The sequence below is a fragment of the Hydra vulgaris genome, chromosome 04, assembly GCF_038396675.1.
Source record: "Hydra vulgaris chromosome 04, alternate assembly HydraT2T_AEP".
Taxonomy (NCBI): Eukaryota; Metazoa; Cnidaria; class Hydrozoa; order Anthoathecata; family Hydridae; genus Hydra; species Hydra vulgaris.
Genome location: NC_088923.1, coordinates 33652583 through 33667990, shown reverse-complemented (window position 1 = coordinate 33667990; position 15408 = coordinate 33652583). Strand labels below are relative to the sequence as shown.

The window sequence follows — 15408 nt, the reverse complement described above, 5'->3', positions numbered from 1 at the left end:
TATACAACCAAATGATTTTAACCAAATGCGTTAATTAGGGATGTAGTTTGTGTTAAAAGTAAATATTTTCCCCTTACAAAGCTTGCTTTATAACAATGCTTATAACGTTTATCTACCAAACAGTTTTAAAAAAATTTTTTGTTTAACTTGTGTTTTTATATAGTTTTTTTATCTTTAATTTTTCCCAAAATTTCGCTCCTTTTTAGACCCAAAATGATAAACTTTTCTAAAAAAATTGTTTGATAATACTAATGACCTATCTGATGTTTATAAATCTTGTGCATTCTTGCGTTAGTAGATGGATAAGAATGGAAGGTTCCAATGTGCACTTTTTAAAACAAAAAAATTTCTGTAACCCTAATATATACATTCGCTCATACATAAATACATATATTCGTTCATACATACATACATGCATACATACATTCATACATACATGCATACATACATACATACATACATACATACATACATACATACATACATACATACATACATACATACATACATACATACATACATACATACATACATACATACATACATACATACATACATACATACATACATACATACATACATACATACATACATACATACATACATACATACATACATACATACATACATACATACATACATACATTAGGGTGGTTCTAAGAACAACTTTTTAAAAAAATGACTGCTGGCACCCCCTGAATATTTTGTGTATAATGAAAAAATGCTGGATTTGAAAAATTTTTGAATATAAAATATTTTAAGGGGTTGCTACCGACCCTCGAACATTAAATAGGTCCCTAATATTATTAAAAAAAAAGTTTTTCAAAAGTATGTCATGTTAGTTTTAGATTTTAGTAAACAGAAAATAACGTTTTTAAACTAAAAACAAAAAATAGGGTATTTAACAAGATTTTTAAAATATAATTGTTTTTGTTAATGTTTTTTTATAAAATGATTCATATTTTTGAAATTTTTATATAATTTCGCTTCATTTGAGACCTAACATGACATACTTTTGAAAAACTTTTTTTTTAATAATATTAGGGACCTATTTTTTGTTTAATATTTTATATTAAAATATTTTATATTAAAATATTTTATATTAAAATATTTTATATTAAAATATTTAATGTTCGAGGGTCGGTAGCAACCCCTTAAAATATTTTATATTCAAAAATTTTTCAAATCCAGCATTTTTTCATTATACACAACATATTCAGGGGGTGCCAGCAGTCATTTTCAAAAAAAGTTGTTTTTAGAACCACCCTAACATACATACATACATACATACACACATACATACATACATACATACATACATACATACATACATACATACATACATACATACATACATACATACATACATACATACATACATACATACATACATACATACATACATACATACATACATACATACATACATACATACATACATACATACATACATACATACATACATACATACATACATACATACATACATACATACATACATACATACATACATACATACATACATACATACATACATACATACATACATACATTCATACATACATACAGTAGCGTCCAAAAGAAATTAAACAAAAACCTTTTTGGTAATATTTTTTCATCGAGTTAACATTTTTAAATGAAATTTTGCATTAGCATATCAAATTATACTACAATTATGAAAAAGAAAACAAAAATCCAAATTTGGGAGTAATTACTCAAAATTTTAATAAAAGAATGCAAATGATTGGCTCAAAAGTAATTGGACAAACTAAATACGTCAATAAAAAAAAAAAATTTCTCAACAAAGAATAAACTTTCAGCATTTTTTATGAAGATTTCTGTTAAATAATATATATAATGTTACTTAGTGTTATATTTAGTTACATAATGTATATAATCTGTTCATAATCCTAGAACTTCGTTGGACAACCTTTTGCCGCAACAACAGCATTACATCTACGTGGCATTTAATCAACCAAATTAATTAAAATACCAATTGGTATTTCCTCCTAAGTGCGCCTAATCAACTCAAACAATTCATGGTGATTAGATGGTTTCCGAACACAAATTTTTCTCTCAATATGTTCCCAAAGATGTTCAATTAGGTTCAGGTCCGGAGATTGTGACGGCCATTCCAAGATACGAACTTTCTTTTGAGCCAAAAATTTCGTGACTAGCTTGGAGGTGTGTTTTGGATCGTTGTCGTGTTGGAAAGTCCAACTTAGCAACATTTGTCTTTTGCATGTGGCAGCATTATATCTTTGATTATTCCTTAATACATGTTTTAATCCATAATGCCTTAAACTCGATAGATTGGACTTACTCCATCACGGCTAAAACATGACCAAACCATTACTTAACCACCACCATGCTTTACTGTAGGAACTTGGTCTTTAACATCATTTCGAAGACCTATTGGACGCCGAACATATTTAATACCATCAGAACCAAACATATTAAACTTTGACTCATCACTCCATAGTACTTTTGACCATTGGTTTGCTGTCCAATTTAGATGTTCTTTGCAAATTTTAACCATGCTCTACGATTTTTTGCAGAAACAAAAGGTTTTTTAACAGGACGACGGTAAAAAAGGTTGTTTTGTCTTAAGCGACGCTTTACTGTTACATAAGAGCAAGAAATTTGATGTGACTGTGTAAATTCTCTATGAATTTCTTTAGCACTCTTGCGCGGATCTGCCTTTGAAAATCTTACTACAACGTTATTTTGACGAAAAGTTATTGATTTCGGGCGTCCTGACTTTGTTAAAACTTTGTTAAAGACTTTGTAAGTGATTCCATTGTTTCAAAACTTTTAATGTATAACCAATTGTTGATCGCGGGATGTTCATATCTATTGAAATTTGTCGCATAGTCTTACCGTTATTAGAAGCTTGTACAATCAACTTTTTCACTGACTCGCTTGAATATTTATTATGTCCCATTGCAAATTATTGGTCATTGAATATTTTTATAAAAATCTACCTTCAGAAAAAGGAGTTAAAATAGTCTAAGTTATATCAACGTTGTTAATTATTTGTTGCTAATTTGCCCAATTACTTTTGAGCAAGTCATTTCCATTCTTTTAGCAAAATTTTGAGTTATTACTCCCAAAAGGGAATTTTTGTTTTGCTTTTCATAATTGTAGTATAATTTGACACGCTTACGCTGAATTTCATTTAAAAATGTTAACTTACTTAAAAAATATAACAAAAAAGGTGTTTGTCTAATTACTTTTGGACGCTACTGTACATACATATATGCATACATACGTACATACATATATCAGTGACAGATCCCGCAAGGGAGGGAGGGGAGGGATGTGGGGCATAATTGAGGGATTCATTCCCCACCAGAATCTGAAGGTCCTAAAATATCAATGAAATTTAGGACCTATTTTTTTTATTTTTTGTAGAAGACACAAATGTGGTACAAAATACAAAAATATTTCAACATCTCCCGCCCTCCCCTACCAAAAATTCTTGGATTCGTCACTGACATACATACATACATTCATACATGCATGCATACAACATGCTAAGTGGTCGCAAAGTATATTTTACCTCAAAATACATTTTTGCATGAGGAGTATAAATCTAGATCAAATGCCTTTAAAGTCATTAAATTATAATTCAGAAGATTACTCATTAAAAAATTTTTAACGTCTACTGAGTGTTTACTGATAATAGAGTACTGCCTACTGAGTGTTTACTGATGATGTTATCTAATAGAGTGTTTGCTGTTGTGATAGTGTTACTAGTAGCTGTGTTTACTGTCGCTCTGTTAGGACGATTTATCTGCGGTAAATCGTAAACAATTGCTAAAAAAGTTCAATTTTCGTTGTTGAAGAAGTCTTTCTTTTTTAAATCTTGTCTCAAACAGGCTTTGTTGAAAAAAAAAGTCAAGTTCTCACTTTTCTTGTCAGGTGGTTGAAAAAACAACTTGATAATATGTTACTTATGAATATAGGAAACCTAAGGCGTATAATTACGCCTTAAGCTTCCTATATTTATGTGAAAGATTCTTATCTGATAACTTTTATCATAACTTTTGTCATGAGTTTTCTTAAAAACGATAAACTCTTCAAGTTTGCTAGAGTAATGATACAAATAATCATAGAATAAATCATAGACCAAGACAAAAATAATGTCTATTTGGGTCTATGTTTTCGTCCGATAAGAAATAATTTTTAAAAAGTTAAAAGTTAATGATTTAAAATCATTTATTTTAGACATATTAATATGCGTAAGACTATAGGAATTTTCCTTTAAGACTTTACTTAAAACTTACTTTTTATGTTATCTGAAAAATTTGTGTCAAATTTTAAAACATATTTACCTTCTTTTCGTAGCTTTACAACTTCTTTGCATAGTTTATAGTTTATTCGAATTTGAATAGTTTCTTTGCAAAGTTTTTGTTAACGAACATAGCTGTTTTGCGTAGATTTTTCCAACTTGATTTGACTTTTGATTGTGTTTGCAATTTCATAGTTTTAAAACATTCGTTTGATTTTTACCGGGTTTTTTAAAATCTGATATGTGTTAATATGTGATAAGGCCTTTCCATCATAGTATTTTTTGTTAATTTTAAGTTTTTAAACATATTTTTAACAAGCTTTTTACAATCTTACTAAATTTTACATTGTAGAACGTTATACACTCTCAGGTTATTTCCACTGGATTTTCAAGATCTGTTAATTTTTTATTTTATTAAAACATTTGATTTATTACTTGATTTATGAAACAAACCAGCGTTGTGAAATCACACAACTGTTTGAAGACAGTTGAAACATTTACCGATATTACCCAACAAACATATGTTTTTGAAAACTACGTTCTGAATGTTTTTTAAACGTCCTTGAAACGTTATTTACGTTAGAATGTTAAGAATGGTTGAAAGACGTTTATTAGACGTTTAAAAGACATTTTGAGCGTAACTTTTAAAAACAAATGCCCGTTAGGTAAATTATTTTTATTGAAACTGAACAAAAGCATTTTAAGATAAACTGCATGCGTAATGAGAGATGTAATATTTCGTGCCAAATCTTTTAAACATGGCAATAGACTCCATCATCAAAAGGTTGAAGAATGTGCAACGAATGAGCCGGTAGGCCGATAAGATTGATGTCACCTTGTAACTAAGGTACGTGCTGTGGACATCAAGTACTAACACATGGGTAGAAGAAATTCTTTGGATGCTAAAGCAAACATTTTAGTCTGCCATTAAGCGAATTCTTTGTTTTCTTTCCTTTTTTTTTATTTTTTTTTTTTTAAATTTTTATTTTAGTTTCCCCAAGAAGTCCTAATGGTCTTGTCACAGAGCACCGCGGAAGTGCATTTAATTAGAAAGTTTACGCCTCGCACCATACCGTGACGTGAAAAATTTGTCCAGAGCTCGTTTCGAACCTCGATCTCCTGCTTATAAAGCAAGCGCTCTAACCACTGCGCCACGGCCGTAATAAAATCCAACGTTACAATAAAGTTGTAAATTTTTCATTTTTTTGGGGCATGTGGACATCAATTTACTACAAAGTGTTTGGTTTTAAAAATTATAATTAGTTGTGTAAAATTATAATTAGTAAATGCAACTCCAGCAATACTTACGCAGTTGCTTATTGTGCAGTTTATTTTTCATTATTTCCGGTTACTTTAGAAGGATGCTCGGCTACGTTTGCATTGAATTTTTTGACTACTCTTGTTACTATTGAGACCGATGTCGTTAAAATTTCAGACATTTTCCGCATAGTATTAACTGATGTTTGTTTTAAAGAGAGTGTCTTGCTGCCTTGCTTGTCTTAAAATATTTTCAGGGTGGGGCAAAAGTCCCGCTACTATTTTAATTGCGCGCCATCTTGGTTATGTGACGTTTAGATCAGTTTCGTTTTAAGCATTGTGTTGTGTAGACGCTCCAGTTTTATAATGGATAAATATACACCACAAGAATGAGCAGAAATAGTGACAATATTTATTGATCGTTCCATTATTGCCACTCGGCGGAAATGGCGTAAAAAGTATTCTAATCGTCCAGTGCCCCACAAAACCACAATTTATCGATTACATGCCAATTTTTGACAGCATGGTACGACAACAGACAGACCTCGTTCTGGAAGACAACTGACGTCTTGTAACGCTGAAAATGTGGCTCTGGTGCGCGATAGTGTTGCAGAGTCTCCAGAAACATTAATTCGGAGACGTGGCTCCCAGTTATACATTTCTGCACGCAGTTTAAGGCGAATTTTGAAAACTGATTTGAAAATGTTCCCGTACAAAATTCAATTAGTCCATTAATTGCTACCGATAGATCTTGATCAACGAGTTCAGTACAGTAATGCAATCCTAAGGCTGTTTGGTGAAATTGAAGATTTTTCGTCTAAATTGATAATGAGCAATGAAGCCCATTTTCTTCTCGATAGCCATGTCAATAAACAGAACAGTCAATTTTTGGGAACAACGAACTCTCAATTAATTCATGATACATCATTAGATCCACAAAAAACAACTGTATGATGTGGTATTCATGCTGGAAACATCATAGGTCATTATTTTTTTGAAAATGAACAAAGTGTTCAAGTGACTGTTACTGCTGAACGGTACCAAGACATGATTCGAAATTTTCTTGTGCTTTAAATGGAAGAGCAAGGACTAAAGGACAGTGGTTTCAGCAAGATGGGGCCACAGCACACACAGCCCGTTCAACAGTTCAATTATTTAATGACGTTTTTCTGCAAAGACGCAAAATGGCGATGTAGCATGGCCAGCTAGATCTCCAGATTTAACAGCACCAGACTTTTTCTTATGGGGTTTTTTAAAATCAAAAGTTTATGTGAATAAGCCCCAAACAATTCAACATCTTAAAGACAATATTTGTCATGAAATTGAAGAAATTCACCCTATTTTTCATATCACCTTATTTTATTCTTGAAAATTTTAGCCTAGTCCATGTTTTCAATATTTGATGAAAACTTAGAACTAAATTTTTCCTGATTTACCGTTCGTAAACAAGTTAGCTTATTTTGTATGTTGTAAATAACTAACAACAAGTACTTGTTTGCAGGTTCTACTAAAACCCCAATTGGCTTGTTTAACAAGCATTTTAACTAATCTTGATTCAGTAAAAGGGCTTCAAACGTTGAATGTGCCACAACCAATCGAGTTAACACCAATAGCCACTACCAATCGAGCTAGCAAGGTTTGATATCCTGTACAATAAAGTTGCCATTGGAATGCATAAATGATGCTTTATATAATGATGAGTTGCAAGATTTTATTTTGCAAGAGCTGCATCGAGTTGCTCGTCAGTTTCCTTGTTTTTTGTATGCCTCTATGTAAATCTTTTTGAATTGACTAAAGTAGAGTGATTAACAATTTTTAATATATTAAATTACGTGATGGGTAATTAATATTAATTTAAAGAAATGTTTTTACTTCACTTTTTTCTTCATAACTTTTATCCGGAACTAGCAACTTCTTTTTAGATTTCAGAATATTGCTGTAAAGCGGATTATCATCAGCATCTCTCTCTTTACTTTGCAATCTTATCGCTATGGACTGAAATTTAGTAAAACCATAATTTAGTAGGAAGGCAATTCCCTCTTTTGAAAACATTTTTTTTAAAGTTTTTATTAATATCATATACAAATGGTAGATTTTGTATAATGCACTTGATAATTTTTACTAAGTTCTTAATACCTTTTTGTTTGGCTGTGTATCTTTCTGTTTCGAGTATATTCTTTGTATCGTATTTAGATTTTCAGACAGACTTGAAATTGCTATTCTTTTAGCTCATTTTCCTTTTGTCTTTAAAAGTATGAACACCGCCCCTCAATTTAGTTCTGGCGTTTCTGATACGTTTGAGAATTTCAAGATAAGTTCCTTAAATTCAAAATTAAATTTGTGTTCTAACCAGAAAATTGACTTTCTATGCAATTTATATTTGCAGTATTGAACATCCTTCATTTTATGTTTGTACGTGGTTTATAATGTTCATAATATTTTTTTCTAAATATATTTCTTGAGCACCTTCAATTTTCGTAACATCCTTTTTTTCCGAAAATTTTAAACATTCCGACATTTTAACTAACATATAATAATAAATTAAAAAAAAAGACCCTATCAGAATATGAAAATATGATCAATTTGCAACAGTCTTGCATAATCACAACTTTTTATATCGGATTTTCGCAAATTTTGAAACAATGCCACCGCTGCGCAACGTAAAGAATGGTTGAAAATAAAATTTGTTGTTAATTTTTTATATAAAATATATATTATTTTATAATATAAAATATATATTATTTTACAATATAAAATATATATTATTTTATAATATAAAATATATATTATTTTATAATATAAAATATATATTAAGTGTAATAATAAGTATATACAAAAAGATTTAAAAACCTAAATGCATATTAGTTGGTGTCATACAATTAAATGTTTAGCGATTGTGGATGAAGCAAAAAGAAGTAAAACAGTTTAGAAAATATTATTGAAACCAGAATAAATATTATCGAGACTAGAGTATAATTTATTGAAACCCTATTGGACACCAGATATTATGTAAATTAACTGTCTTTAATAGTAGCAAGTTATTATTATGATTAAATTATTTTAAAAAAATTTTGTATTATAACTGGATAAAACGCTAATAATATGAAAGTTACTGACAACTTTAAAAATGTCATAAAAATAAATTAATGGCTATAATTTGTTATCAGTCCTCAATAGCATAACTTGTATAAAAAATATAATTAATTTTTCTTGGTTTTCAAAGCAAGCAAACAGCCAGTAATATTTTGAGAATTTACATTTTAAAACGCGTAACTTGTAGGAGTATTTGGCACCACCATTCCTCCGATTAATAACATGCAGGTTTTTATACTTTGGTACGAGTTGTGTTAATTACTAAAATTTTTGCTTTATAAAAATAAAGTTAAAAAACGAAAAAGATGGTGTATTTTTTGCAGTAAAAGACCTTTTAATAGGCTTTATAAAAAGAATCCGTCATGCGTGCAGAAAAAACAAGACTCAGTTTTACGCCCGAACGAACACTTAAATCATACAGAAAAAAGTAAATGTCATACAACTATTAGTAAAAAAAGTAAAAAATACCTCGCTGTTACTTGCTGACGGAAAATACTAAAAAGTCAATACCTAAGTATATATAAAAAATGCCATTGCATTTTATATAAAAAACGTTTCAAAAAAAATATGGTGGTGGTGGTGTGTGACGTCAAAAAATATGATACACTTTTGGTTACTTCTACTACATTACTTGTCCGCTTTTGTAGACTGTTCACTTGAAGAAGACGTGACTGAATTTTATGACGTTGGCGGATCGCCTGTACATATGATTGTATCTGGCAGTGTACTGGTGTCTGGTAAGGTTGATTAGGTTATGTAACCTAACATTGAATTAATGCGATTAAGTTTCATCGTTCAAATTATTTTATAAATGAACATATTATTTTCTGAATGTTTTTATTTAAAATTACATGTTTTTAAATGTAAACTTAAAAGCATAGAATTATAAATAATAACGATCGAATAACAACGATAAATAGTAAATAAGACAAGTAAAATGCTAAGAAACAATAAAAGGATTGCTTCCATAACTAAACTAAATAAAAACAACATTTAAACTAACAAAATGAGTGTTTCACATAAGTATTATAAAACTATATTGACTCGCTTAATCAACTCATTGTAAATATATATATTAACAGCAACCATAAATATATTTATGGATGCTGTTTAAACTTGAAGGGGAATGATTTAATGAAGAATATTCTTACTACAGCGAATAAACAACTAAACTATTTTTATTTATTTACTTTTTTCATTAACATATTTGATTGAAATTTTTTAGACGAACTTCATGACTTGGATGTGCAAAGTATCATTCCTTTAAATGCTACAGTTATAGAAAAGCATAATAAAAGTTTTATACTTAATTCTACCAATGAAATTCCAGAAAATTATGTTAGTCAAGCTCACGGTAATGATGTTGCCAAAGCTAACAGCAATGAACCCTTTGAAATTCAACAAAAAGCTGTTTTAAAAAAAGCGAAAAAAAACACTAATAAGCACGTTCGAAAAAAAAAACTTCGAAAGAATTTAAAAAATAAAACTTCAATCAAAAAAATATTTAAAAAATATGGATATGGAAAGAAAAAAACTAAATTTTCTGGTAATTTTTATAAAAATGATAATCAAGCCATCGAAATAGAACACGCGCAACAAAAATATAAACTACCGACTTATGAAAAGATCTCGAACGACTCTGAGGTAAGTGGAATGGTGCGTGATGAGATTCCTAAAAAAAACGATAAAGATCTTCTTAAAACAATCTACCCTCCCCCATCAAATATGTGGAAGATAAATAAAGAACTCACCGTGACACAAAAAACACTTGAAGAAAAAGGTGTTCTTGGGGAAAAGAGAATATCGGATGCAAAGAAAGCAGTTTCTGATCAAACTGATTCTATAGAAGCTCAACTAGAAAACGAGCAGAATGCGTCATTCGAAGACAGTGTGAAAATTCAAACCTCTTCTCGGCCCTCTTTGCCAGTAAAGGTAAGTAATATGTTTTATTTTTGCTGCTATGGTTTTGCTTTTATTTTGTTCTTTTTTTTTTTGTGGTGTTATTTCAGCATTTGTTTATGCTTACTCTAAGTTGGTATGCAGCGTTCTGAGGACCCCCAGACGTCTGATGAACGTCCTTAGGAAAATGCATTCCCACTGGGTAGAGCTTGTAATTGTCATTATTGACTGTAATGTTGCCACTAATGTTTCTAGCGTTTACATTTATGGATTTTGATTTATAGATTTTGAATTTGAATTATAAATTTTGAATTTGAATTATAGATTTTGTTTGCGTTGTATTAAGTTACAGGCATTGTTTAAAAGTGTTATTATTATAGTTTTGTTTATAGATTAATCCAAAAGAAAAGCTGCAAAACAATATTCTTAGTCAGAAAAATCAAAATGATCGTTTCAAAATTCAAACAAAAATCCATGGCGATGAAGACCAGTCAGCACCATTAAACAAACTTCACAGATCACAGGAAGAAAAGATTTTTACAGATAAAAATTTATCTGATAAACTATTGTCGAAAAACAACAATCAGTTACAGAAACAAAAGAGTTTAAGTGCAAAAAACATAGCTGATAACCATATGTCTAAAAATAACAATAAATTAGGTATGCACCATACAGAAGTTTTTTATGGAAAACCCCCGATAATGTCTCAGAAACCGATTATCAAAACATTAAACCAATTTAAAGCGGCTAACGAAAATACCAAGCCCAACTCTTTACTTAATCCATCAAAACATAATAGTTTTATCATCGAAAATTCTTTCAATGCAATGTATGCACCTGCTGAAAAACAAGAAGTAGCACAAGCTCTAGACAGTTCGACGGTTTTATCAAACAACAAGTTATTAAAAAACGAGGCTGATACAAATAATGAAGAAGCGGCTTTTGAAAGATCTGGTGCAACAAAAGTTGAAAATAAACCTCAGGAAGAAACTTTAATGACCGGTAGTTTAGTAGCAAGAGCCCAGGAAAATAAGGTTGAAAGTACTCCAAATACTGGAACTAAAGAAGCACTATTTCATCAACAGATAGATGATGGTATATAGTACATATATGTTATATATAAGTATAAATATATGTTTTATGAAGTACATATAAGTTTTATATAGGCGTACATATATGTTTTATTTAGTACATATGTGCTTTATATAAGTGTTATCTGTTTTTTTTATGGGTCTGTTGCTTCATAAAATATTTTTCTATAATCCTGTAATACAAAATTTTGTTGTATACTTGGCCCTATTTGCTAAATTAAAAAAATAAATAGAAATAGTTAACTCTCTACAATATTAGTAAATAGTAAGCTTGTATTTAAGTGTATTTGAATTTAAATACTGTATAAACTTTATTGTTTTAAATTCTCAATTAGGTGTACAACCCGGAGTGCAGACTGAAGAAACTGTCCAGCAAATTTCAAATGTTGAAAGTGATTCGTCACAGGATTCTACTGAGGCCCAAGTATTATCAACAACAACCTCTGATTTACCGAATAAAGATGTTAGTGGAGAAAATTTGAATTCTAAGGAATACGAAGAAAACGTTTGCGATTCATGCGAAAATCTCGAAGACCAAACTAAAGTTGTTAATGAAAATAAAAATATAACTTTGCAAACCGATGCAAGTGAACAAGCAAAGCAGAACGTGGAAAAACAAACTCAAAACGTAGCTTTTGAAGACCAAGTTAAACAAAATGAAGAACTTGTTAAAGAACAAAGCGAAACCACTCCACTAAACGAAGCTGTGCAGCACCTACCTGATGTTGTCCTGTACAAAAGTCAAAACGTAAATGAAAATGTTGTGTCACAAACAAACTCTGATGAAATACCAGCAAAAGAAAATGAACAATACGCTTCTGCGAGAAAAAATGAAGATGATGAAATTACGATAACTGCCGAGACACCACAAGAAGCAAGAAATCACTTTGAAATGTTTCAAAATTCTACTTCTAACGAAAAATCATCAATGAACTCTAATAACATAAATAACTTAGAGGAGATGTCAAACAATCTAATTACAAACAGTGTTTCTTCTCAAACTACTGCTCCTTTAAAGGAAGAAAGTGAACAGTTTCATACCCAAAGTTTTTCTGCAATAATACCCAATCCATCTGCAATTCAAGATCAACTTCCTGATTCTTCTAAGTTTGTTAATACCGATTCAAAAGTTTTAGCTTCAAGCAACGTAAATCAACCGCAATCTGAAATAAGAACGGATGAAAGTGATCAGGAAAATTCTAATCAAAACGAAATCTATAAACACCAACAAGATATTGCTTTCATGAAAAACGAAAACCAAAAAGCCCAAGAAATATTTGCAAGAGAAAAAGAGGAGAAATCGAACAATCTCTATACGCAAAACACGGAGAAGCACGAATACCAATCTGAAAACAATCAAGTTCAAACCCAGCCAACTAATGAAAAAGGTTATAATAATGTTGGTTTTGCCGTTAATGCTGAGGAAATTCCATTTAACAATAAAGTCGCTTTTGCTCAAGCAAAAGAAAAAGAACAAGAAAATTTGGAAGCATCAAACAAATTTTCAACATCGATTGCTGGAGATTACTCATCGCTAAAACAAAATAGTTCAGTACCACACGCAGAAGTAGAAAGCTACGTTTTGCCAGCTTATCAAAGCACCTCATCGGAAAGTGAACCTTCAATCGAAGTGCTTACAACCAATCAACAGCTGAGAGAAAGCTCTCAACCTTCTTTCCTAAAAACTGAAACAGGGGGTAAAAATAAAGATGCATATGTTAACAATCTTGCTGATGACACACAGGGAGAGCTTTTATCAAGAAATGATCTAGCAAAACCTGTTGTCAAAAATACGAACTATAAAAACCTGCAATATTCAACGCCGACAAACATTGTAAATGTGAAAACAGATCAACTTATTGATCCTTTAAATTCAACAACTTTGGCATCCACATATAGTAATAATGTTCAACCACTTGGTTCTATTAAAGAACAGCAATATGGCACAGCCGGAGACTTTTTTTTACCAGCAGGCGTAAATCCAGGCGCACCAATGTCATCACAAATGATAGATTTGTGGAAATTAAGAGGTATAGCCCCTCAAAGGGGATTTTTACGTGGGAAAATTGTTAATAGAAAAATTTTAAAGCATATTTACAGCAACCCAGTTCAGAAAACAAATGCAGCGTCAAAAAAAAAGACTAGTGGAATACCAATAAAGCATTGGAGCGGTATGCAGCAAGTTCCAAACAATGTAATGTCTGTTTTAAAGCCAAAACACCCTACCGGACCAAGTATTGCTTATCAACAAACTATTCCTGAAGAGGCAACAAATTTATATCTAAATATTAAACAAAAATCGATAAAAAAATTAGATAAAAATGATAAATTGGATGACAATGAAGGATTGGAAGAAAAAGTGTCAAGTTCTTTAGCTCACAAATCACCCAGTCAAACACCTCCAGGCGTCTCGTCTCCTTTATCTCCTGCAGTACCCTCTCCAGTTTCAAATGAGATATCTCCTTCATCTTCTCCATTATCACCAGCATTATCACCTTCAACATCCAACTCAGTACCTTCTGAATCATCTCCTGCAACAAACTCTGCTTTATCTCCCGGAACTCATAAAGCTCCCGGTGCTAATAGCGCCGCTCATCATGAACAAAACAAGCCTCAGACATCTGGCTATGGTTTTGGTTCAGGAAGCGGACATGGATATGGCGAAAGAAGTTTTGGATGGGGTGGAGGTGGTGGATGGGCTGGAGTACCACCTCCCAATGGAATGCCGATTCCTTCTTACGGTCCTCCACCAGGTATGCCAGATTTTCCAAAAATCGGACAAGCTGTTCCTCCTCCGGCAGGATCTAATCCTCAGCTCAACCAACCTTTAGCGTCCTCAAGTCAAGGATCATTGTCCAGTAATTTAGTGAATAAAAAACCAAAACTAAACCCTAAAATAAAAGTAGGCTATAAAAGTTCATTGTTAACTCAAAACGCTAAAGTTAATTTTAAAATAGGTAAAAATCCAAAAATGAGAATTCCGTATAAGAAGAAAGACGATGCGTTCCCATATAAAAAGAAAGATTATACAATCGCTTATAAAAAGAAAGATAATATGTTTCTAAATTCAGTGACGCTCAGGAAAAAACGTTGATTTGTCGTTTTTCCAAATTAGGTTTAATAGGAACTAGCACGCCGAAATCATTGATAAACACCAAATATGACTTTTAGAGCATTGTTATGCGTTGCTATATTATATATGTCGCTGTTTTCAAAATAAGAAACACTCTTATTCAATGTTAATAAGGAAAAGAAAAAACTAAAGTCCAAGTTGCAAGTTCGTTCTATCCATTGCATAACTATTTGTTGAACTTGGTAACAAGCGAGTTAACCAGTCAAAGATTAGCCCTTGTAAAAATAAAATGCATAATGACATTACAAACCTAAAGTTTAATTTGATTTACAGCAATTATATTTTTTATTACAAATGTTTATAATTGCATTCACTTCGTTAGACAAACTTGAAACTTAAATAAAACATAAACATGTTTATTGAATTGAAAATACAACCATGTTTATAAATTGTTTATTTTGTAAATAGTTAGTTCAATCTATGGAAGTTTCGATGCCGTTTGCTAAAAACATCCTTTACTTAAATTTTACCCAACCATTTTGCATAATTTTTAAACGAGTAAAACCTATCATCAAGTTTATCATATTAAATGCTTATCATGCATAAATAAACAATACAGTAAACAAAATAAAACTTACAACAGTCTATTTATACAATGAGATAGGGGAAGAATGACCACGATCAGGATTTTACTAAGATTG

General features: G+C 30.9%; 1 protein-coding gene across 1 annotated transcript; it reads left to right on the top strand.

The window, feature by feature from the left end:
- Positions 1–9016: 9016 nt before the first annotated feature.
- LOC100202167 (MATH and LRR domain-containing protein PFE0570w) lies at positions 9017–15156 on the top strand. The gene is made up of 4 exons (XM_065796142.1): positions 9017–9381; positions 9870–10576; positions 10936–11638; positions 11970–15156. The coding sequence occupies exons 1-4, from the start codon at positions 9243–9245 to the stop codon at positions 14726–14728; spliced, it is 4308 nt and encodes a 1435-aa protein (XP_065652214.1). The 5' UTR covers positions 9017–9242; the 3' UTR covers positions 14729–15156.
- Positions 15157–15408: the final 252 nt, after the last annotated feature.

Excerpts from the sequence above, each read along its gene's own strand:
- LOC100202167 (XM_065796142.1), top strand. The coding sequence starts at position 9,243 with ATGATACACTTTTGGTTACTTCTACTACATTACTTGTCCGCTTTTGTA. Across the intron at positions 10,577-10,935 it reads GGCCCTCTTTGCCAGTAAAG|ATTAATCCAAAAGAAAAGCT; the intron begins GTAAGTAATATG and ends TTTTGTTTATAG. Across the intron at positions 11,639-11,969 it reads TCATCAACAGATAGATGATG|GTGTACAACCCGGAGTGCAG; the intron begins GTATATAGTACA and ends ATTCTCAATTAG.